Raw genomic sequence first — 24,257 nt, forward strand, 5'->3', positions numbered from 1 at the left:
TGTTCATTGCTGAGGCTGAGCAGCATGTTATTGGGAGTTGAGAGTTATTGTTAACTTTTATTGTTAAGTGAGGGATGTTTAGATGAGACATTATTTCTTTCATTGTGCTATTCATTCATTACTGGAATTGTTAAGCATTTTTAATAAATACATTTTGAATAAAATGATCATTTGTTATTGGAGTTACTGCTGTTGTTAAGCATTTTTAATAAATCAAATGTAGATATTGACATCCCCCCCCTCCCCCCCCACCCCACCCCCCCCCCCACACACACACACCCAAAAAACTCACATCTTTGTCAGTGAAGCTGAGTGCTCCCACATCTCTTCCTTCATAGTGCCCATCTACGTTAAGATCCAAAATTCTGAGATTCTCAGAATTCTGACTTAAATTTTAGAATTCTGAGAAAAAAGTCAGAATTCCGAAATTAAAGTCAGAATTCTGAGATTAATGTCAGAATTCAGAGGAAAAAAAGTCAGAATTCTGAGATTAAAGTCAGAATTCAGAGGAAAAAAGTCAGAATTCTGAGATTAAAGTCAGAATCATTACTTTTTTCTCATAATATACTGAAATAAAATTAAAAAAAATTTTTAGTGGCCCTAATCCTCTTCCGTAGATGGTGGCAACAGTAATACTCTCAAGTGGAATATTCAAAACCTTTTTTTTTTTTTGTGGTTAATTATACACATCAATATACTAACATGAAAATATAATAAGTATAGAATTTATTCTCTTTTCAGATGAAAAATTTTTATGTAACGCCCTTATATGCTTCTATATCTTCTATGTCTAGCTTTACTCAATCAGTTTACTATATGTATGTTTATACAGTTATTTTTTTATTTATTACTTTTTTTGTTCAAACCCCTGGCGATTGTTCATTGGAAATTGTACTTATAGCTTCTTGTAGTACAAAAATTCTCTAATAGAGCTTTAAAAAAAATCATTAGTTATATTTCAATCATTTTTGTAATTTTGTTTGCTTGATAAATTCTTTATTTGATTTTATTCAATGTATTTTGTAAGGATTGCCTTTATTCTGACTGCATGTAAAGAGCAAAGAGGCGGTTTTCGAACAAAGCCATCCAGCACAAGAGATGCTTATAATGTACTGAGAAAAATACAAAAAAAGGCAAGAAACAAAAAAAGTTTTGGTTTGGGAGATAAATCACAAAACTGCAGAAATTCAGCTCGATAATTAAAAAAAAAAATCAACCCAGCTGCACTTTTGTCAATCAAAAGTCCATTGTTACTTACAGAGCCATTAGTTGATCAGGGGTTATTAGAAAATAAGAAAATAAGTAAAGATCTCTCAGAATAAGATACAGTTTTAGAATACATTAATAATATATACAGGTGCTGAAAACTATCAGATTAAGGGTAGCATACATTATTCATGAGTTTGAAAAGAAAGTAGGGAAGAAGTTATATTTTATCGGGTTATGGCAGCAACATGACTTGCTTTTCAGTAGATCAAAGATAATCTGCCATTAAGATAAATAGTGTAATCAGATTCCAGTATCAAAAACAATTGTTCAGAAACCAGAGCATCTTGATGAAAATACAGCAAACATTATCTAGATTAATTATTGCATTGACAAGGATACCTGATCATATTAGAGAAAGTGATATGGCCAATAAGGTAGCTAAAAGAAGCTTCTAGACACATTTTATTTAACATTGACATCAAGGTCAGTCTGAAGTAAAAAGTTTTATAGAGGAGCAAATGAGGGAATAATAGCAAAAAAGTGGTTAGGAGAAAGAAAAGGCACATTGTTTGATAGAATTCCATAAAGAAAGGGAGAAATGTGGAGTGTTGGAAGACACACAGGTTTTAAGTAGTATCCTTGCTCTTAATAGGAAAATTATCTGACAGCATGTTAGGGTGTGATGAAACCAAACTGGAACTTCCACAGTCCACATGAAAATAATAAAACAACACTTTGCCCGTGGTACTAAAAGTATGTTATGCCTTCAGCGAGAAGTGTAGGCATAACAGTGGAAGCATCATGTTTTGGGTTTACTTTCATGCAACAGTGTTTTTTTTATCTATGGAGGAGAAATGTGGGAGTGATTCAAATAATTTCAGGGGAGGTGTTGGCCTTGTGGTTAGAGCAGCGCACTTGTGCTCTGAGAAGGTTTCATATTTCATATATTGATTTATGCTATTTACTCGCTAAAATTTTTTTTACTCAGCCTGTTTTATCTGCAAGGCCACAAAATGTCTGAGTCAGGATTGTTTGCATAGAAGAAAATACTTATTCCCATAACAAACCAGATTCTTTCTCAAGGTTTATTTATAACATGCTACTGTTTAACCAAAGTGTCTGTAATTTGTTTTGACTCTGACTAGTTTCCATTATTATAGGATCAGATCAGAATGCACAATGGCAGCCCACTGCTCCCCAAAGGGATGGGTTAAATGCAGAGGGGTACTTCACAATGTACACAATGAAGTTAAATTCTGTTCTATTTATCATTTTTGATCCCAAATTAACAACACTAAACCTGGGGAGTTAAGGAATGCTGATGAGGATTCTCGGTTATCCAGGTCATAGTCCTCCAAAAAAGTAAAAAAAAAAAAAAAAACAATTAACCTAATGCTAATACCTACGGAAGAGGATTAGGGCCACTGGAAAAAAAAAAAAGTTAACTGATTTTTTTAATTTTATTTCAGTATAGTATGGGAAAAAAGTCAGAATTCTGACTTTAATGTCAGAATTCTGACTTTAATCTCAGAATTCTGACTTTTTTCTCAGAATTCTGACTTTAATCTCAGAATTCTGACTTTTTTCTCAGAATTCTGACTTTAATCTAAGAATTCTGACTTTTTTCTCAGAATTCTGACTTTAATCTCAGAATTCTGACTTTTTTCTCAGAATTCTGACTTTAATCTAAGAATTCTGACTTTTTTCTCAGAATTCTGACTTTAATCTCAGAATTCTGACTTTTTTCTCAGAATTCTGACTTTAATCTCAGAATTCTGACTTTTTTCTCAGAATTCTGACTAAATTCTGACTATAAAAAAAGTCAGAATTCTGAGAAAAAAGTCAGAATTCTGAGATTAAAGTCAGAATTCTGAGAAAAAAGTCAGAATTCTGATTTTAATCTCAGAATTCTGAGAAAAAAGTCAGAATTCTGACTTTAATTTCAGAATTCTGACTTTTTTCCCATGTTAAACTGAAATAAAATTTAAAAATCAGTTTACTTTTTTTTTTTCTAGTGGCCCTAATCCTCTTCCGTATAATACTGACATTTTGAATTGAAAAAGCTTCCTGGATGGGAAGCGAAATGTCTTCAAACTTGGAAACCAAGTCCAGTGGATCGTTTTTTGTTTTTTTTTTACTTTCATGGAATGAGTTAAGTAATATAAACTAAATATTTCAACATAACAGTGATTCCATGGTCAACACATCAAAAGAGGATGTGGTGTCCTCAAAATCGGTTAGAATTAAATTTTTTTTTTTTTTTTTTTTTTTTTTTTTTTTTTTTGGGAAGTAGAATGGGGAAATATCGAGTTTCAGCGAATTGCTGAAAGATTCTTACCACAGAAGACTCCATGCTGAAATAGAACTGAAAGATGTTTTCTCAAGTATTACTTCAACATGTGCATATAAAACTATATGTTTTTTTCAAAAGTCTTATTTTTACCTATAATTTTTTTATTATTATTTTTATTAAATTGTAAGAGATAAACATATAATTAAATGTCTTAAGTCTTAGAAATCAACCCTAACAGGCCATGTATGTACACTAGAAAATCATGTTAGATGCCTTCAACTTTTAAAAGAACAACAGCGCCTCCTCTGGTAATCAACAATATTGCAACAAGTGCTGCGGTTGCCATGGCACAGCGTCAAAGAGGCTTGCGCTGAAACTGATAAAGGTTACGCTCTGGTAGCTTGTTGATGCTATTTTAGAGAGGGTGGTTGGCGGAGAACATATAGCAAAACCCGGTGCTTAATATTTGTTTTCATTGAAAGCGGTGAGAACTTAGTATATCTTATTTGTAACGACGGATAAGTCAGCTAAAGCTCAAACTAGCTTGCTAGTACCCCAAGCTAACATTAGCCGTCAGAATTACGAAAAATCTGGTCAGTTATGAAGTTTCATCGAAGCAGAACAGTAGAGAGGTGTTTGATATGAACACGCGAACACGCAGGTGGGTACCATCAGCATTTCAGTGGTAAACGCTGACATCAGTTGTCGCCTACCTGTTGAATGTAGCTGTTTGTTTTGTGGCTGCTCTGCCACAGCAAGCACTGTATGCTAATCTTCTGTCGTTAGGCTTAGTAATGTGTTGTTAAATGCAATTCATTTGATTTATTGTACCTTCAGACAGACGGCCTTTTCCCATATGGAGATGGCGCCAACAAATTGTTTAGTTACTGTTACTCTGTTTGGATTCTGACAACAATCCAACTGTAAATTACACGAACTACTATAATCTAATAACGCAGCACGCAATGAAATTCATTTAATTGCTTGTGTGAGGCAGATAATGTTGATCATGTTTTTTTTTTTTTTTTTTTACAGAGCTGGAGATCCAGTTTGCTTGTTCTAGATGGCAGAGAAGAGGTGAAAACAGCAGAGACCACTGGGACATGACTTATGGGGTGAGTGTAAAATCTCTGTTGTATGTTGACTGTAGAGGGTTTTACATCTGTTATATTGCATTACTTAACACTTTTTTTCAAAAAGGAAAGATCTGATGAATAACATTACGTGCTTTCTGATGTAACTAGATTGTCTCTGATATTAATGCTGATATTGCTGTTTACCAGAGATGTCAAGTAACAAAGTACAAATACAGTTTTTAGGTATCTATTCTTTACTCCATTTCTTATTTTTCTTTCTACTTCTGACTTCTACTCATTACATTTTCACATAAGTATTTGTACTGTCTATCCATCCATTTTCTGACACTCCCAAGTGGGGGTCACGAGAGGTGCTGGTGCCTATCTCCAGGGGTCCACCCTGGACAGGTCGCCGGTCCATCGCAGGGTAACACAGAGACACACACTCACACCTAAGAAAAATTTAGAGCAGGCATCCCCAAAGTCGGTCCTCAAGGACAACTGTCCTGCAGGTTTTAGAGGTTTCCCTGCTTTAGCACAGCTGATTATAATGATTACAGTAGACCAAAAGCCTGTTAATCAGCTTTCAATTAAAATTAGCTATGCTGGAGTAAGGAAACCTCTAAAACCTGCAGGACAGCAAGTCTCGAGGACCGAGGTTGGGGATGCCTGATTTAGAGAACTTAACAGTCATGTTTTGGACTGTGGGAGGAAGCCGGAGTACCCGGAGAAAACCCACGTATGCTAAGGGAGAACATGCAAACTCCATGCAGAAAGACCCTGGGCTGGGAACCTGCAACCTTCTTGCTGCAAGGTGGCAGTGCTACCCACTGAGCAGCCCCTGTACTTTTTATTCCTCACATTTTTATTACAAATGTTACTTGTTACTCTTGCCTTCGGTTTAATGTTATAAATATTTATTTCACGTCATGTGCGCCATCCAATGCAGATCATTGGTGCCATCCACATCTAGTGAAAACTAGTTTAATTGGATGAGTCATATAATAATGTCGGACTCATAAAAAGGTGTCAAAATGTCTGAAAGGTCGGGCACAGGCGAGAGCATATCAGGAGATGGAGACGGAGACCAGCAGGACCTCCCGTATCCTTGGCCCTATCTCAAAGAATTTTTCGAAATAGTCGAAAAATTTAGCTTTAAAATTCATATAGTGGCGAAATATTACATGCTGAGCAAGTTTATATTTTGAGAACCAAACTTTTATAAGGCCTTTAAAATATTATTTAATTCATAAACATTTTCAAAGGATAGGCATCAAAAGTATTAATAGGCTTTCTCACTGGCACAAAATATTGACTCCTAGAGTTGGAATGTGTAATACTTGAAATATAAAACTCTAACATGTCTAGCATCTAAGCAAATACTAAAATGTTGCCCTCTGGAAAGAGGCTTCGCAGCATTCGACGCAGGTCCAGCAGATCCTGCATCAGTTTCTTCCCCACCATCATCAGACTGCTGAACTGTTGAAAAAAACTCAAAATCATGTCACAAACTTTGCATCACAATGATAAGACAGAACCAAAAATACTGCATATTTGCACCATTTAAATTAATGCTCTGAACTTCCATATCATTGTTTCTTGCACCATGTTTTTTTTCACCCACACTGTTTACATTTGATCTCTGCTGCACTTTAAGTTCATTTACTGTCTGAAAAGCTGTACTAAACGACATTTTGTTTTGTATACACTCTGTTTATACAAAATGACAAAGTTATCTAAGTCAAACCTTTGTTGTTTTTTTGTATCACAAACGTATATGATTTAGCATCTCATAATGTGTGCTTTTCAAGTAACAAAAACCAGTACTGCTCCCAACCTAAAAAAATACATTAAAGCATCTAAATCTCTTAGTTGTTTTCTACAGATTGTCTTGTTTATAGCCTAATTTGAACAACTTTAAAACACACAATTATGTACAAATTTTTCCATTAAGGTTTTATATATATTAATGTGTATTTTTTTTCCTGTTTAATTATTTCTGCATATCTTTTTTTCTACTCTGATTTAGATCAGTTTTTGTTTACTTTTCTGCTGTCACTCAGGTTATTTCACCTCTTAAGGACCAATACAGTATTATTTTAATTGTTAGTCTTGATGTAGTTGGCACAATTCTGCATCAATGGAATATTGATTTAAGATATCAATAAAATAATGTAGTCTAATCTCCTTCTTTGTATCTATGGTAAGACACTCCTAATTTTTTTACATGCAATTATTGACAGATTTAATATTTAGCTGTGATTGCTCACTGATGCAGATCGGGGACTAGTGTTGTCTAAGGTAAGGCCTAATGTGGTCTCATGGAAACTCCAATCACATGGGCAGAGTTGCTCGGTGACCAAGATGCATAATGCTGAAAGCACCTGGGAAACCAGTTCTGTCTGCATGTTAGGGTCTTGGAAGGAAACTAAATGGGAAGATTCTTTATTAGTTATTGCAAAATAATCATTGAAGTCGCTATACTGGTGTTTAATTAAGAACGAAAGCTTCTGCTTACTTTGTTAATGCTGTAATTTTACTGCTTCTAACCACACCTTGGTTCTCTCGCTTCAGCTTTAACACACCTTATCAAATAGACAACATGGAAGAATCAGAAAAGGCTCCTGAAGTCACTGAGGACAACCGGATTCTAAGTTGCCAGTCCCGTCGAAGCACAAAGAAAGAGTCTCGAGCATCATCGATGCAGATGCACAGAAAAAACTGTCGGGAGAAAAATCCCAGTAACAAAGAGAAGGATGGCAGAGCTGAAACCAGATCCGATCCAGATCGAGACCGGATTTCAGATGCAGAGGGAAGGAGAAGCGAAGGCTCATTATATTCTGAGGACTACGAGAATGCCACACAGTCGGAACGCTCACTTTCTCCTTTTTCCCGGTCTCTCACTCCATCTCCAACACCACAGAGAGGCTTTCGGGCAAAGCAGATTTCCAGAAGTCCCCTCCACAAAACACGTATGGGAAATCTGAAAGAAATTCTTGTCACTCTTAATATTATCAGAGTATTATGCAAAAGTATTCATACCCCCAGAGCATTTATTGTTATATAAATTAAACAAAGGCGGTGACTTTTTCTATCACATAATAATAATATAAGATAGATTTTGTTTTTGGTTAAAAACTGGCATTAAGGAATTAAGTACATTAGCAAGACTCAGTAAATGAAAGAAAAAATGTTGTCCAGATGATGGCAGCAAATCCCCAATTTTAACACCTCAGTATTGAGTTGAAATGAAGTTTATTATAAGTTGTTCAGTAGTAAAATAATGGTTTTATATACCATATTACAAGTTTAAAAGAAACCCTGATAATTAACAGGCTTTTAAAGTTGACCATCTTTATTTTTTAGGTGGGGTTGGACGCTGGAGTGCAAATCGGCTCCAGCGACCTGGTGGCCTTAATGTCACACAGCAGCACCGAAAGGGAAATCGGTCAATAAGCAAGGAGTCAACACCGCATAAAGACTTGGATCTGGTGACCAAGAGAATGCTGTCAGCCCGTTTACTGAAGATCAATGAATTGCGCAACTCCCTTGCTGAACTACAGCAGCAAAATGATGAACTGAAGAAGGAAAATAGAGTTCTCAGACAGGTAAATCGAAACCGGGTTCCTATTAAAGGGGTTTTGTCCTGATTAAATCCTTTCATTCAAAAATAAGGCAGCTCCTCACAGTGTCAATCAACACTAATAATAATAATATCATTTCATATGAAGGTTCCTCTCTTAATATTCTTTCTCTAACTAAAGCTTCAGGTGCGTCAGGAGAAAGCCCTGCAACGCTATGACGACACAGAAAGTGAGATTTCCCAGCTCCTGGCGCGCCACTCCAATGAGATGCAAGTGCTGCGTGAAAGACTGCGGCGCACACAAGAGCGGGAACGGAAAGCTGAGCGTAGGTTAAAGGAGACTGAGGAGCAGTTGCAAAGGAATCAAGCTGCTATGACTCGGCTGAAGAAGCTAGTAGATCAGCAAGAATTAGGGACCAGAGATGAGCTAAGCCGTAGTCTTGAAGAAGAGAAAACTCGGGCTCAAGAGGCACAACGTAGGGTTAAGGTAAATTCATCAAGGAGGGAGATTTTTTAAGTTTTATTAATAATGAAGTATTGTAACTTTTTTACAGTTTCACAAACACTACACAAACCCCTTGACCTTTTCCACATGTTCTTACAAGAGAGGAAACCTAATCTGTTTTTCAGATTTAAAGTGGAAAAAAAAAATATATAAAATGAAAGACAACAGATTTTTTTTTTTTAGTTTTTTTCCCCTCATGTTTTCCAATACTGTTGCTGTTGCTCATATCAAACAGCCCTGGATGTACAACATTGTGTTTAACAGTGCATGGCTTGTTGCAAACCCAAAACATTGCCTCTTCTTACGGCCTTCTTTATTACGACTTTGCTCTTGCCATTCTTATTAGACCCAATTGGTTCTCTTCAATTCAATTCAGTTTATTTCTATAGCGCCAATTCGCAACACGTCATCTCAAAGCACTTTACAGTTCATAAGATCATACAGTCATATTGATTCAAAGTTTTCTATCCAAGGAAAACCAGTTGATTGCATCGACTCATTGACTCAAATGCAATCCCTCACACTAAGCATGCTTGTAGCGACAGTGGAGAGGAAAGACTCCCTTTTAACAGGTAGAAACCTCCAGCAGAACCAGGCTCAGTGTGAGAGGCCATCTGCTGAGGCCGGCTGGGGTTCAAGGAGACAGAAGATGAGATACAAACAGAAACTGTAAAAGGCAGGAAACAGCTTCATCCAGGAAACAAACAGCCAGGCAGATGAGCTCTGAGCCAACTCCCATGTCAGAGCAATGCAGGACTAGTAGCTGTCCTATGAACAGATTCTTCCACCTGAGCTACGAATCTCCACTGCTCCTCCAAAGTTAACATAAACATCCAGAGTCCTTCTTTGCTTTATTCTCTCTTGGTTTTATATGGCTTTCAGAGTTTAGGAGGGTCAATACAAATGCATGCCCCAATTCTCATGGGTCCTTTCCTTTCCACTCCCAGGAGAACCAAAACATTTTGACTGTAAAGCCACAGAACTTAAATAGGGTTATAATGCATAAATACTGCAACTGCTGTATTTTCCTATTGAATCATTGTTAATGTCGCCTTAAATCCTTTGGTGAGGTGGTTGTATAAAGGTGTGTGTGTGTTTATGTGTATTTGAAGGACTTGGAGCGTAGCATTGAGCTGAGCAACAACAGTTTTCAGAGACAGCTTGCTGCTGAGAAGAAGAAGACTATCAGTTCTCAGGAGGAGGTTAAGAGTCTGTTGGAGGAGCTGGACCAACTGACCAAAAAACTCAAGGTACAAAATTCAAATAAGCCCCTAAGCTGCCCTGAAGACTGTGAGCAAATATTTGTTGCTTTTTGTACAGTAGGATATTTCTTTCATCCCTTTGAACAGGAAAAGGAAAGGGAGCTAGATGCTAAGAATATTTACTCCAACCGTATGGTAAAACCAACATCTCAGAAAGACACTGACATCAGTGCAAAGCGGAAACGTAAGTCATTCTACGAGAGAGAGACAAACAGGGATGCTTTATAATGGATTTTCTTTTCAATACGTCCGTTATTACATTTTATTTTTTGTTGCAGTCCTCAGCAGGAACAGCACCAAGGCCGTACAAACTGAGGACACGATGTCAAGTCCAGATTTCCCCTCACCACCCCCCGCCATTAATGAGTACATCGGGCAGGCAGCTGACGAGTACCTCTCTCTTAAGGTGCCTGGTTCATCCTTTGCTGTCGGGTTAACTCTATGAGCGCGGCTGCTTGGTTGAATTCATGCCTCACTTTCTGTTTCTGAAATGATTTCATCCAGGAGCTCGACAGAGCAGACGGAACAGCAGAGGCCGATAAGGAGGCTCATAAAAGGGATCAACAGAAGAAGAGAGAAAGACATAAAGATCATTTGGTGAATGAGACAGAGCAAGAGACACAGCAGCGAGAAGGACTTGACTCTGGGCTGGGGGCGCTTGAAGAGAAGCCAAACACATTAAAAAATGGTAAGAAGAAACTCTTCATTGCTCTTGTCTTTACATATTCTATATGAAATACTCAGTCATGACTTTCATTTTAATCTGACACCATACATCTGCAGAAAAAGAGAAAAGAAAGAATGAGGAGAAGGGAGAAATAAGGAAGTCAGATTCCCTGTTCAGCCAGAACGAAGACGACATTTACTGGAAGCATGGCCGCGTTCAGGAGACGGTGGCCCGATTGAACAAGGAATCCACGCCCAGCCAGGAAGCGGCAGAAGAAGCCCGGCGAAAAAAAGAGCAGCTGCTAGCTAGGATGCGAGAAATAGATCGTCAAAACCAGGGAGCCCAGGACTCCATGTTTTTTGAGTCATTTCTTTCCGATTCAAAAAAGGTTGTAAATAACCTTCCCACTCCACATCCACCTGAGGAGAGAAACCATAACTCTTCCGGGGTTCTGGGAAGGAGAGTGTTGCGGTCCCAAACCTCCAGTGATGACTTGGCATTCGGAAGATACGCACCTTCATTTGGACATTCAACATCCCGGATTCCATCTGGCTTCTCAACAGCACCACCTAAAGAAACCAATAAACCTACACTAGAAGCCATAGGGATTTTTAATCTTGGAGGGGTGGTAACAGAGAAGGAGACAGAAAAGAGAGAAGAGAAAGACAAAAAGGCAAGTCTTATGCAGCAGCTGTTCGGTGCTCAGGCCTCGCCGGCTGGTAGCAGTTTAGGTTCTAATAAAATGGAGGTACTCAATAGCCCTTCGGTAACAAACGGGGTTCGTTCAAGACGGGAAGGACTGCATCGCCTCAGCTCGGGTTCTTCCACACCTACAGCATCCTACATGATGGACAACAATGTTCTACATGTAACTGACAGCAAACCCGCTGTCCGTGCAATCCCATCATATGATGATGACATAGAGGAACTGGCTTTATAAATAAATGTTGTGATAATAGTCAGTGAAAGCATTCTGTAACTGTCAGGCAGGATATAACTCTGTAAATGAGTGGGAGGATTGTTATGTTTTTTCTGTAAATGGTGGACAAGGGATTTTTCTGGTTGAACAAGGCCAGAATCGATCTGTCAGCTTGAACTGAGTTTATTTTCTGACTTTGTGTCAGAGTAGGCAATTAATAGTGAAGTATAATAACAAATTACTTATTCAGTTCATTCTATTCTGCACATTCTCTGACTTTATTTTTCAAGACATTTATTTATCTTGGCAACCAGATAAATCTGTTGTGTACCACTCCCACTGGTGGACCTGATTGAAGAATCAAAGGAAAACCTCAACTTGTGCTTTAACTTTTGTTAATGAATTTATTAGACAATCAGTTTGTTCAGAGTGCACATTATCTGTAAATATTTTGGTATGGGTGTTATATACCCACCTGTAGCAAAAATATGTTGAGAAAGTTGATGGCTTATGGCCTTTTCTCCTGCACTAATTCTAAAGCCCAGCACTGACGGTGAGCATTAAACTTCACATGTTTTAGTTATTCATCAGCTTGTTAGTTCACCTACTATTGTCTCATGCACCCAAAGCATGTCAGATGTTAATTAACCTGTTGGCTAAATGTTACATTTTCACCCTCTGCTCATGTTAAATGTGCAATCCTTTCGGTTGACATATTTCAAAATAAAATTGAAATGTATACATTGCGCACAAATTTAAACATTTAAAACTGTTTTTGGATTTTTATTTAATTTATATGCATCTTCAAGTATTTATATATGGCAATTGTTTTGTGAAATTATTTATTCTTGTAGATTTTATTATATATTAAAAATCCTAAACAAATGCATGATTGGTATTTTTTATTTTACTTTAAAATGCTATTGTAGTTCTTTTTTTTTTTTTTGTTAATCACACTGTGGCGCTCTTGTAATGTCAACAAAGCGGGATGTCCGCTGCGTGTCTGGAGCGTCTCTAGGCAACCACGGCCTGACGCAACTAGCCCCGCCCCTCCTCCGGTAGCTTCAGCTTCAGCTGCACCCTGAGCTGCAGGGCGAACAGGTTGAAAGATGACTAGTTGAGAGCGGCTTTTCGCAGTTTTTAACAAGGTAACATCTGATCTTTTCGTAATATTGTTTCATCTCTAATTGTGCTGTCAAAAATAGGTTTTAAGAGCAACCTTTCTCTGTCAAAAGCAATTTCTGATTCAAATGTGTCTTACTATAAAAAAAAAAGCCTATACAAAACAATTGCATTTTCTAATTATTTTATTGCCGCACTTAAGAGTAAACCAACATTTAAACGATACCTGTTAAGTTCAATGGTTTGTGTTGCAGTGTTATCTGTGTTTTCTGTTTGCATCAGCTGTTATAACTCATTTTTTATTTTCAAATTAAAATGTAATATTTGTAGACTTACAGCAAATATTAAGACTGTGTTTTTTTTTATCCAATGTCTTTTTATGGACATTGTAAAAGTACAAGCAATATTTAAAATATCTATCTCAACAAATATATATATATATTCTATGAACCACTTTCTGCACAATAAATGTACCGGTAACAAAATACCTGTAACATGTATGAATAAAGGTGGATAGTCTAAGTGTCCTTCTTAAGAATGATATAAACACAGTATACTCTAATGAATACTGTCAGCACTGACCTTTCTAGAGCTTGCTTGACTTGAAATTTCTAAAAACTCTGCTCATGTTCGCATATGCTGTATAACCTGAAATCTGAAACCTCTCTAGGACATAATGACAGGCAGGTTGTTGAAAAGCATAACACTAAAGCCTGATTTGGTTCTGGCAGTGTTTATGTAGACATGATTGTTATGTTCCAAATAAGGGAGACAGATTTTACAAGCGGCTTAATCCAGATTCCACAAAGCATGTTTAATGATATGGGGAGTGAAGTTTAAAACGGGAGGAAATCTGGTGGCTGGATTGGGCATATGGAACAACAGTGTTCAGGGGTATTTTTTTCTGCGGATCTACAGATTTGATTTCTTTCTGTGCTGTTCAGTGTCGCATTGGGTAGCACTGCCGCCTCGCAGCTAGAAAATCTGGGTTCGATTCCCAGCTTGGCTCTTTCTGCATGGAGTTTGCATGTTCTCCCTGAGTATGTGTGGGTTCTCTCCGGGTACTCCGGCTTCCTCCCACAGTCCAAAAACATAAGTTTGTGTGTGAATGGTTGTTTGTCCTGTTTGTTTCTGTGTTGCCCTGTGATAGACTGGTGACCTGTCCAGGGTGCCTCTCACCTGTAGACATCTTGAGATAGGCACCAGCACCCCTTGTGACCCACCTTTCGATAAGCGTGATAGAAAATGAATGTATTTAAAATAAAACTTAAAATAGCAAATAGATATTCAGAATTCAATCAAGTATTTCAGGCAGTTGGATTTAATTTCTTTAAAAAATCTCTTAACCATGATTTCCAAATCTATCTTAAAGTGCTTTTGTTTTTGTATGTAGAAAGCAGTGAACTATTTTATTTGCCATTTTGCATTCAACTCCTTTCTGTTCAAAATTCAAATCAACTCATTGGTTAGCAGTCACAGCCATTACGTTTTTTTCTGGGGGGGTTGGCAGGGGGGACATGTCAGCTACACTGTTTTTAAACGTCCGTTTTGTTCCCCTGTATGTTTTACTGGCAAAAACAATGTTATGCTACAGTAAACAGACATTGGTCGAGCACTAGGAGTAAAGTTTTTATGTCATTTAGTTCTTGCTGTCAAGATATATGTCTGCTTTAAAACTAAAAATTAAAATTTCTGTTTTGTTGCTTTTTAGCACCTAGCAGTAGTACTCTCTTGTGTTGATGCTTTAAGGGTATAGCTTACTCTATGAAAAAGAACTGGTAATTAATCTGACTTCTAATGTCTAGGGCTCTAAACTCGCATTGGTAGGCTGCCTTTTTTAATCTTCAAGTGTCACATTAAAATATTTTTAGTACAAAGATGATATTGTGTTTTAAGCGTCAATAGGATTCAACTAACTGCACTTGAACTTTAAAATCGAGATTAAATTTCATCATGTACATTGAACCTTTCTGTTAAATTTGCCCCTAACCTTACTTATCTCTATTATATAGGATTCTGTGTAAGTGCTAATAGGTACATTTCAGTATAACACTTCTAGAACTAATATCTAAATGTATCATTACAGATAAACTTGATTTCATTGTGATTTGTTGAACTCTGTTATTCTGCAGCATTTTGTTGCCTAAATATGACATTTACTTATTTCTCCAAAAGAGCCAACGAGAAGACTTTATTCTGTACTTCTATATGTCTTTAGGGTTTATGATTTGGTGATGATGGTGAATTTGAAAAATTCCACCAACTTCAGAAGAATGAGTTTAAGAAAACCAGATTCATATCTGGTTAACAACATATAAGACTTTCACTAAACATAAAAAAAAGGTATTGTTGACTGTAACACCTGACAACTCTAAACAAAATTATATCTGTTGTGTTGTACTACATATTTGTATTTTTTTTATGATCTTGGCTGTAATGTGCTGTTGTGTTAGTGTGTTAGATTTTGTATAATTTAATCTCAGATCTTTGATAACCCTGTATCTTGTCCTCATAGTGTTGCACTTTAGCTTTTAACATCATGACCAGGACACTTCAGATGAGAGTTTTCTTTTTGGTTAGTTAGCTCAGCCTTTTTTTAACTAATGAATTATAATGGGTTTTATTAAACCATGTGGTGCCCTTTTAGTTTAAATAAATTAAATCTACACTATTCGAGCCATGGAACACACTTAAATTGTATTTCTAGACACTAGTTTTTAGCTGCAAATAAAAAAAAATTCATGTTTTGTTACGAAATTTTGGTAGTTTGGAAGTTGTTTGGCAATTAAAACATCTTAAATAAGGCAAAAAGGTTTTATTTTGTGCTCCTGTCTTTTATACATAGTAATATAGGACATCCATGACAACAGCATGAGGCCACCAGCCATAGAGGCCTACTTCTCAGTAACCTGATAAGACTGGTTGATGCAATAAACAACGAAGACAGAACGTAGAAAAAGATGATACATTTTAAGATGGTTGCTATGGAGACGTTTTGCTTCTGTGAAATAAAAATTGTGACAGCTGTTCCTTCACTGCGCTCTGCCTTAGTTTATTGCCGTTGTTAACTATGTGGTACATGTTAGGTTGATTATCTCCAGCTCTTTGCCAATGTTTTTTTAGAGTAAATGTTATCCATGTAATATAACAACTGCATAATTGTAAATGGTAGGGTTTTGTTTTTAACAGTTATTCTTTTTGCATTCAGCAGTCTGATGATGGATGCAGGATCATCTCCAGAGATCATGGTAAATACACCCTGTGTTCTGGAGGAAGCAAACTGTGGGAACAGTGTGGACATTCTTGGGGATGACCATCTAATGACGTTAAAGGCTTTGACTGAAAAATTAAGACTGGAGACTAGGAGGCCTTCTTATTTGGAGTGGAAGGCCCGACTGGACGCAGAAAACTTTAAAGAGTCACCGACTGGAAAATACCGGCTTCAGAAGGAGCACGAAGGGGAACCAGTCACGTACATTGAGACTGCAGCTGACACAGAAAAAAGTCAGCAAAAGCAGGCCTCGGGTGGGCTGAAGGGGTTTAAAAGCATCGACGAAGCTCTCGCTTGGCTCAGGAGAGAGCTGGTGAGACCCGTCATCAGGCATTTTAGACATATTTGTTTTTGTTCTACGTTTCAAAAATGCTATTTTGCAACATTTTAGTTTCAACTAAACATCTTTTTGCTGCTCAGCCAATTAGTGTTTCACAAACCTCACGCTGTCCAATTAGTGACTAGAAGATACCCATTCATGCTAGACAGTGTGAGCGAATCCCACAATAGAGTTACACAGATTTTCTGCAAGTGTCACCATCTTCACTCTGCTCAATTACTCTGCACATTCAGCCATGGCTTATGAGCTTGGAACCAGCAAAAATAATAGTCTCTAATGGAGGTGGACTTGCACAGTATGAGGCCATAAACATAATGCACATTATAAACCTCGGATGATTGCGATCTTTGTGCAAACATAGGGAATGGACAAAGAAAAGAAGTTTGTTTGTGGATATCCCACTGTGCATTTTCCTTTTAAGTTCTGCTACACAATAAGGACCACACACTTAGGCCTGCGGTCATAGAGGCAATATAAACAATAAACATGTGATGCTTTAGTCAGTAGTATAAATGTGCTTTAGAGGAAGGTTTGAACTCTTTAAAATGGTTTAAAGGAATAGTACACCCAAAACATGATTAGCCTTCATTTTCTACTCACCCCCATGCTGAACAACACCCTGGAGTACTTTTTTGATATCTCAAATGCATCTGGAGATCTGGGAGGCTTCTTGCTGTCTGCTGACGTTCAAATAATGGAGGTCTATGGTGACCGAGACAGAAAGGTCCATAAAAGTCCACAAAAAACGTGTCAATATTCCTCCATACTGCTCTTCCAATGTATTCCAAGTGTCCTGAGTGGGTAGCATCCAGAATTTACTCGAAACGAAGTCATTTAGAATGTTTTTAGAGCATAAACAGTAGTGTATAGGATTTCCTGAAAGCGCGCACATGCGCGCTCACGACGCTACGGAAGCAGGCAGACCAAACCAGCGCATTCAGCTCGGCAAAGAACTCATGCTCTTCCTCAACACTGGAGTCCTCAGACATTTTTCTTTCGTTGTTTCTTTCTTTGCACAGGTAAACAGCACATTTCTTCTTCTACGCTTGCATTATTGGCAGAGCAGACGCTGAATGCGCACTTTCATCTGGCTTGGTCTGCCGGCTTCCGTAGCGTCGTGAGCGCGCAGGTGCGCGCTTTCAGGAAATCCTATACACTACTGTTTATGCTCTAAAAACATTCTAAATGACTTCGTTTCGAGTAAATTCTGGATGCTACCCACTCAGGACACTTGGAATACATTGGACGACCAGTATGGAGGAATATTGACACGTTTTTGTGGACTTTTATGGACCTTTCTGTCTCGGTCACCATAGACCTCCATTATTTGAATGTCAGCAGACAGCAAGAAGCCTCCCAGATCTCCAGATGCATTTGAGATATCAAAAAAGTACTCCAGAGTGTTGTTCAGCATGGGGGTGAGTAGAAAATGAAGGCTAATCATGTTTTGGGTGTACTATTCCTTTAATACACGGTTCTGTCCATACAAAAAAAAAAAAACAGCTTTCAGTCTTTTTAAGTTTCTGATTCCATTTTCACTTTTCTTCTTTTCCTTTGCAGACAGATATGCGCTCGCAGGACCAGCAGTTGGCTAGACAACTGATTCGACTCCGGAGTGACATTAACATGCTGAAGATCGAGCAGACGTGTCACCTGCATCGCCGCATGCTCAACGACGCCACCCTCAGCCTTGAAGAAAAGGACGAGCTGTCCGACCTGCTGTGCGAGTGCCCCATCACCCCAGGACTTGGGCTCTCAGCCCCACTGAGACTCATGGGGGTCACTAAGATGAACATTAACGCTAGAAGGTTCTCGCTGTGCTAGCAGGAGCTTTTTGCAACAAAAAACTAAAAGTAATCATTGAAAATCTCTATGGGACCAAGCTTGTTTTGTGTAACAAGAAAATACGACAAAAGTTAAATAAAAATGTATAGTGTCAAAGTCCTTGCAAATGTGTTAAAGCACAGAGATGTATAGAAGCGCCTATTTTTTTGCGTATTCAAATAGAAAAAAAAGTAATATGCAATATGAACCTTAATAAACTTTATCTGCTGTCAATCAAAGTGGTGGCAACATTGTGCTTTCTTCAATAGGGACAGGTAAGCTTGCTAGAGTTAACGGGAAGGTGGGTTGAGCTCATTGCACAATGAAACAAGAAGAAACCTGGTTAAATATTGCAAAAGGTTCACTTCCCAGCAGCAAATTATTCGAAACTACACTGCTAAAAAAAATAAAAGGAACACATAAACAACAGGATATAACTCGATATAAATAATCAAACTTCAGTGAAATCCAACTGTCCACTTAGGAAGCAACATTGCTTTATAATCTATTTCGCATGCTGTTGTGCAAATGGAATTGACAACAGGTGGAAATTGTTGTCATTTAGCAAGACACTCAAAGCACTGGTTCTGCAGGTGGGGACCACAGACCACCTCTCATTACCTATGCTTTCTGATCGATGTTTTGGTCACTTTGAATGTTGGTGGTGCTTTCACTCTCATGGTGGCATGAGACGACTCTACAACCCACACAAGTGGCTCAGGTAGTGCAGCTCATTGGGGTTGACACATCAATGCGAGCTGTGGCAAGAAGGTTTGCTGTGTCTTTCAGCGTAGTGTCCAGAGGCAGGAGACGCTACCAGAAGACAGTCCAGTACACCAGGAGACATTGGGGACGCCGTACAAGAGAAACAAACCAGCAACTATGTCATCCTTTATGCAAGGAGGAACAGCATGAGCACTGCCAGAGCCCTGTAGAATGACCTCCAGCAGGCCACAAAAGTGTATGTGTCTACACAAACGGTTAGACAACAAAGTATTCGGTGATATTTCATTCATTCAGACCAAGGATGTGTTCTTTGAGTGTTCCCTTTGATTTCTCTGGGTACAACTTTTTATGAACTGTAAAGCATTTTTTTATTATTATTTTAAAATTCTGATAAATGGTAAATGGCTTGTACTTACATAGCGCTTTTTCAAGTCAGAAGACTTGACCAAGTCGCTTTACACTACATTCAGTCATTCACGCACACCCTAATGGTGGCAAGCTTCATTGTAGCAACCGCTGGCACCTGGGGCTCACTGACAGAAGCAAGGCTGCCGTACACTGGTGTTACAGAACCCTCCAACCATCATCAGTAGGCAACGCGGGTGAAGTGTCATGCCCAAGGACACAACGACACTGAAAGCCGGAGCTTGGGCTTGAACCGACAGCCCTTCGTTTGCAGGGCAAACTCCTTCATACGATGACACTGTCGCCCCATATGTGCAACTTCTGTTGTGGTATCATGTAAAATCCAATAATAATAAACAGAACTTTGTGGCTAAAATGTAAAAAAAATATATATATATATATTTATCGTCCAAGAACTGTGAATAGTTCAGCGGGGCACAGTAATTAAACATAAATCTACTGTACAAGCAGCAACCTTTCTTGTTTTAAATCCATGAAAGATTTACAGGGCTTGTGTTTACATCCCATTTTGGATCTTGCAACCAATATTTATCAAAGAAATGGAAAAGTACATCCAGACCTCAGACTTATTTTAAATTGAGTATTTGTCATTTTAAATATACATGATTGCTCACTGAAAGGATCATGTCCAATTATATCAACTAATCAACTTATAACGGCTCCTCACATGTGGCCTTGGTTAGAACTCAGAAACATCTACACAGCATTTGATTTACCAATGAATATTGCATATATGAGATAAAGACATGGTTCTACTTCAGAGTAAACTGTAATATAACTAAACTAGCTTCCTCCTATTTACCCTTTTGTAAGGAAAAAAAACATGCTTTCAAGGATTTCAAGTTATGAAACAAATATTTTATGTTAACTATAGTTAAGAAAGAAGATTTATATGAGGGTTTGCATAAAAATGGAAGCATATAAAATCTGATTGAGTTGTGTAGTTCAAGTGCAGTAGTTAAACACTTTAAAGATGAGTGTCAGTGGATTGTGAAACAAATGTCTTGCATATATACAAATCTAGAATTAATGCCACTTGACACTGATTACCTAAAAACAGTCTAAACTACTAATAGAAGGAAAGGAATATTAGAAAAAAAAATCTGGGAAAAAAGAAATAGGAGCTATAACGGGGCTTCGGTAACATAAACTCTCAATTTTTTATTTTTATTTAGCTCTGCTAGATGGAGCTTAGTGCATCACCCTGAATGAAGCATTCCCACTGTGAAACAAAGTGGTCACAGTATCATGGTGTGGGCTGCTCTCTTTAGAAGGGACAGAGAAGTTGGTCGACTGGTCTAAATACAGGCCATAACTGGAAGATACTCAGGGCTGAGGCAAATCCTTTCACTCAAACTAATAATGAGCTCAGGTAATTAAAAAAAAGCATTTTATTCCCCTTTTGGAAAAATAAATTAACATTTCAATTCAATTTTCAGTTCAGTATACTGTATTTATATAGCGCCAACTAGCAATACATATAATCTCAAGGCACTTTTTATTTTACCAGATCTGTAAAGTGCGACCCCCCCCCCCCCCTTTCAGAGTCATAGACAGGTTTCAGGTATTACAGGCTAATAAAGAAACAAAACCACCCCCATTCCAAAGGGACGGACCCACTCGTCAGATTCAATTTGCATGTTTCTTAGCCAAAACAAGGCTTTGTTTTGGTCCACTCTAAAAGCCTTGAACTTGGCTCTATTTCTGACATTTTCAAACTTGGAAACAAAGTCCAGTGGATTGTCTTTTAAATTCTTTGGAATGACTATGACCTGGAAGACTGAGAATCTTCAACAGCATAGTTCACCAGATCATACAGGAAAACAAGTTGATTGCATCGACTCATTAACTAAAAGGTAATCCCTCACGCTAAGCATGCTTGTAGCAACAGTGGAGAGGAAAAACTCCTTTTTAACAGGAAGAAACCTCCAGCAGAACCAGGCTCAGTTTGAGCAACCATCTGCCGAGGCCGACTACGGTCATTCATTCATTTCATTCTTTATTGAGATAAGCTTCACACCTTTGCAACAGCAGAATGAGAGTGGATTTAGTCATCTGAAAAGGCAGCAACATGTGAGCCCTGTTCATTAATCTCTGCATATTTTGCTATTCTGAAAGAAAATACTGTGAAATATTTTGTTGCGCTCAAGGTTTTCATGTGAATAACATTTCAATCTGGAAAAACTCGCACAACGAGAAAAGATGATTAGGAGAAATGTATTGATAGAATTACTTTGTCGCTCAGACCTCGGCAGGAAACATACAACTTAATTTTTGATAGATATGCATGAACAGGAGCAATAGGGCTGTGTCCCTCCAGGCCTGAAACTGGTGGTGGAGTGGAGATAGATGAAGTTGGTCAGTCTGTAGACTGCTGGTTAGCGAGACGGTCTGCTGAGCTTTATGGGGAGATCCAGTGGACTGCGTGAGCTGATACTAGAGCTTCACTCAGGGACCTGGAAGATGGAAGTCCAGTTGGATAACACAGGTTGAGATAACCTGTCCATGATGTTCAAGCATGAAGCGATAGTGGAGAGGAAAAACTCCCTGTTGGGAAGAAACCCCTGGCAGAACCAGGCTCAACATGGCGGTCTTCTGCCGGACCGGTTAAGATGAGACAGAGAACGCAGTAAGAGTCCGGGAGGAATGACTCTGATGAAGCTTTAGCTACAATGGTGGAGGAGGGGCTGGAGGTGGGTTAAAACCATGTCATCTGAATGAAGTCACAGCGCATCCGCCGCCTGCGCACAGGAGCAGACAGGTGCGTATCGGAGGCCTTTTAAGATGAACTTTGGATGCCGATTGGCTTTCGTGGAGGTGTGGCTCAAAGCCGATTGGCTGTGTCACAGGTGGATGTAAGAGAGCAATCGGTTTCTTCAGTTGAACTTCTGCCTAGGCTCCATTTTTAAAGGTGTCTCCACAATATTTTTGACAAAATGCATCAGTGAATGAAGACTTTAGGTAAATATATATTTTTATTCCCACTGCAGCTCTACTCAGCAGCTGTCCCTACTGTGTTATTGATGTCATGCCTAAATAGATTTATTTGCATGATAAAATGCAGACTCAAAGCTTAGCCCTATCGGCATGACAAGCATGAAATCTGAGAAAAATACCCCGACATAATAAGAAATTATTATACTTTTGATCCAGAAGTAGGTTAAGTAAGATGCTGATGATCTTCCCACAATGCTGGTATTTAGCTTTCCCCTCACTCAATTTTTTAAATATACTTTTGAAAAAGAAATGCATCCCACAGTGCCATCATGTTCCAGTAACACAGCAGATGTGACACCACAGAGACACTTCTCACCAGGACCGTGCCGCTACTTCTAGCATGAATACAGTAGACAGAAATGTCAGCAAGGTGGACCGCAGGGCCAGACTGGCTGGATTCCCAGATGTCCCTCTCAGATTCACAGTGAGCCCTCAGTGTGGGAGTTTGTTGGCAGATTTCTCTGATATGCACTGAGAAGATGAAATCCTTTGGTGCCAGAACAGGAAAGAGAAGCTTTATAACATAATTTAGCAACAGCAGTGGTTCATTTTGGTTGCTGACTGGAATAGTGTGAAATTTGCCATCTAACTGTGGCTGTTGTTTCTTAGAGAACTACTTAAAATCTTTGTCTACCAAAAAGGTAATTTTAGTCTTAAATGGATGTTTGACTTTATAATTAGTGAAAAGTGTGGATCCAGTCCTAGAATCATGCCTTTTTGCTTCATCAGCATAGGAAAACTAATCCAAGGAAAACATATTTTCTGCTAACTTTTTGTTTTTGACCAGACTGGGTACACCACACCAGACTCCATTCATCCCAATCTGAACATTATGACTTGATGAGATGAATGGAGTCTGGTGTGCTATTGCTTGGTTGGAAAGAAAACCTGCAGCCACATGGCCCTTTCAGGAATCAGTTTGACACCTGTGTTTTCAGAATCAGAAATACTTTAATAATCCCAGAGGGAAATTACTTTCATACACCTGATATTAATCGATAGCAGATTAACAGGCTTTGCTAAACTGCTATCATCTGAATCAGATATGTTGAAGCAAAGAAACATCTAAAACGGCATTGGGGACACAGGTTAAAAGAAACACTTGCTTAGAATATCAGAGCTGATTTCCATTATTTAAGCGCCAGGAACAGTGATTTTAATCCATTTTCAAATTGGTCATCTGCACCAACTGTCCTGTTTTGACGTCTTTGCTGTAGCACACCTGTATCAAATCATTGCATTACCTCCTTAGCAGCCACCAACAGCTGCCTGTTAATCACCTATTTATTCAAGTCAGGTGTGTGGAGGTACATACAACGGACAGTGGGGAGTAAAAAAAAACAGTAGAAGTAGACTTGTACTCTAGTTCAATGGGAGGATCATGAACAACCACGTGCACAGCCTTTTAAACAGAATCCTGCCTGTGTTTTCTCCAATAAAGAACAGCCGTCTTATTTTTATGAGCCTTTGCTGGAAACAATTGTAGATACTAAAAGTGTTCTGACATGAAAGCATAGCTCTAGTTTTGTTTGGACAAAAAATAGTTTTCTACCGAATTCCATGACTTACTCACAGCAGGTTCCTTCCTCAGCATGTGATGCTCAACAGAGGCCTTTCAACAAGCTTCTCATTCAATCCAGGTGTGCTGGAGAAGAGATCTGTCTTAGCTGCAGCATGGTAGCTTTTGAGGACTGACTTGGACAGCCCTGCTCTACAAAAGGCTAATACCGGGGAAGTTGAACAGTTTTGATACTGAAGTTTATTTTGCCCTCGTTTGCATCACATTAAAATATCTTTAAAGGTGTTATATAATTTCTGTTAGTGAAATTGTTTGCAAGCTCTCAGTCCAATCTAATCCCAGATTCAGTAGAGAAGAAACAATCTTGCAATCTGTTACACATCTTTACAATTAATGTAAAGCTTCTTTTAAAATCTTATAAAGATAAGATAGACTTTATTGATCTCACGGTGGAGAAATTCATTTATCACACCGGCTCAAACGAAAGAAGCCAAAAGGAGAGATAAAACCTTACTATA

The 24,257-nt window shown here is 38.3% G+C and overlaps 2 protein-coding genes across 6 annotated transcripts; both read left to right on the forward strand.

The window, feature by feature from the left end:
- The first annotated feature begins 3,828 nt into the window (after positions 1–3,828).
- Positions 3,829–12,401, forward strand: lca5 (lebercilin LCA5). 4 transcript variants are annotated; one of them, XM_038292671.1, is made up of 10 exons: positions 3,829–3,887; positions 4,538–4,617; positions 7,153–7,550; positions 7,945–8,186; positions 8,343–8,648; positions 9,779–9,916; positions 10,016–10,112; positions 10,207–10,334; positions 10,433–10,616; positions 10,712–12,401. In XM_038292671.1, the coding sequence occupies exons 2-10, from the start codon at positions 4,613–4,615 to the stop codon at positions 11,533–11,535; spliced, it is 2,322 nt and encodes a 773-aa protein (XP_038148599.1). In that variant the 5' UTR covers positions 3,829–3,887; positions 4,538–4,612; the 3' UTR covers positions 11,536–12,401. The 4 variants fall into 4 exon arrangements, with proteins under 4 accessions (XP_038148599.1, XP_038148596.1, XP_038148597.1 ...); XM_038292668.1 differs by having other exon boundaries at positions 3,834–4,163; XM_038292669.1 differs by having other exon boundaries at positions 3,834–4,152; positions 4,535–4,617.
- A 154-nt stretch (positions 12,402–12,555) lies between these two features.
- fam167ab (family with sequence similarity 167 member Ab) lies at positions 12,556–18,300 on the forward strand. Of its 2 annotated transcripts, none has more exons than XM_038292672.1 (3): positions 12,556–12,662; positions 15,845–16,220; positions 17,808–18,300. In XM_038292672.1, the coding sequence occupies exons 2-3, from the start codon at positions 15,852–15,854 to the stop codon at positions 18,069–18,071; spliced, it is 633 nt and encodes a 210-aa protein (XP_038148600.1). In that variant the 5' UTR covers positions 12,556–12,662; positions 15,845–15,851; the 3' UTR covers positions 18,072–18,300. The 2 variants fall into 2 exon arrangements, with proteins under 2 accessions (XP_038148600.1, XP_038148601.1); XM_038292673.1 differs by having other exon boundaries at positions 15,848–16,220.
- Positions 18,301–24,257: the final 5,957 nt, after the last annotated feature.

Source organism: Cyprinodon tularosa, unplaced genomic scaffold (assembly GCF_016077235.1).
Source record: "Cyprinodon tularosa strain WSP-4 unplaced genomic scaffold, ASM1607723v1 ctg315, whole genome shotgun sequence".
Classification (NCBI taxonomy): Eukaryota; Metazoa; Chordata; class Actinopteri; order Cyprinodontiformes; family Cyprinodontidae; genus Cyprinodon; species Cyprinodon tularosa.

What these genes read in the sequence shown, in the direction of transcription:
- lca5 (XM_038292671.1), top strand. An exon ending in AGGCACAACGTAGGGTTAAG is followed by an intron (nt 8,649 to 9,778) that starts GTAAATTCATCA and finishes GTGTATTTGAAG; the next exon opens with GACTTGGAGCGTAGCATTGA. An exon ending in GCCAAACACATTAAAAAATG is followed by an intron (nt 10,617 to 10,711) that starts GTAAGAAGAAAC and finishes ATACATCTGCAG; the next exon opens with AAAAAGAGAAAAGAAAGAAT.
- fam167ab (XM_038292672.1), top strand. Translation starts at nt 15,852, where the DNA reads ATGATGGATGCAGGATCATCTCCAGAGATCATGGTAAATACACCCTGT. An exon ending in CTTGGCTCAGGAGAGAGCTG is followed by an intron (nt 16,221 to 17,807) that starts GTGAGACCCGTC and finishes TTTCCTTTGCAG; the next exon opens with ACAGATATGCGCTCGCAGGA.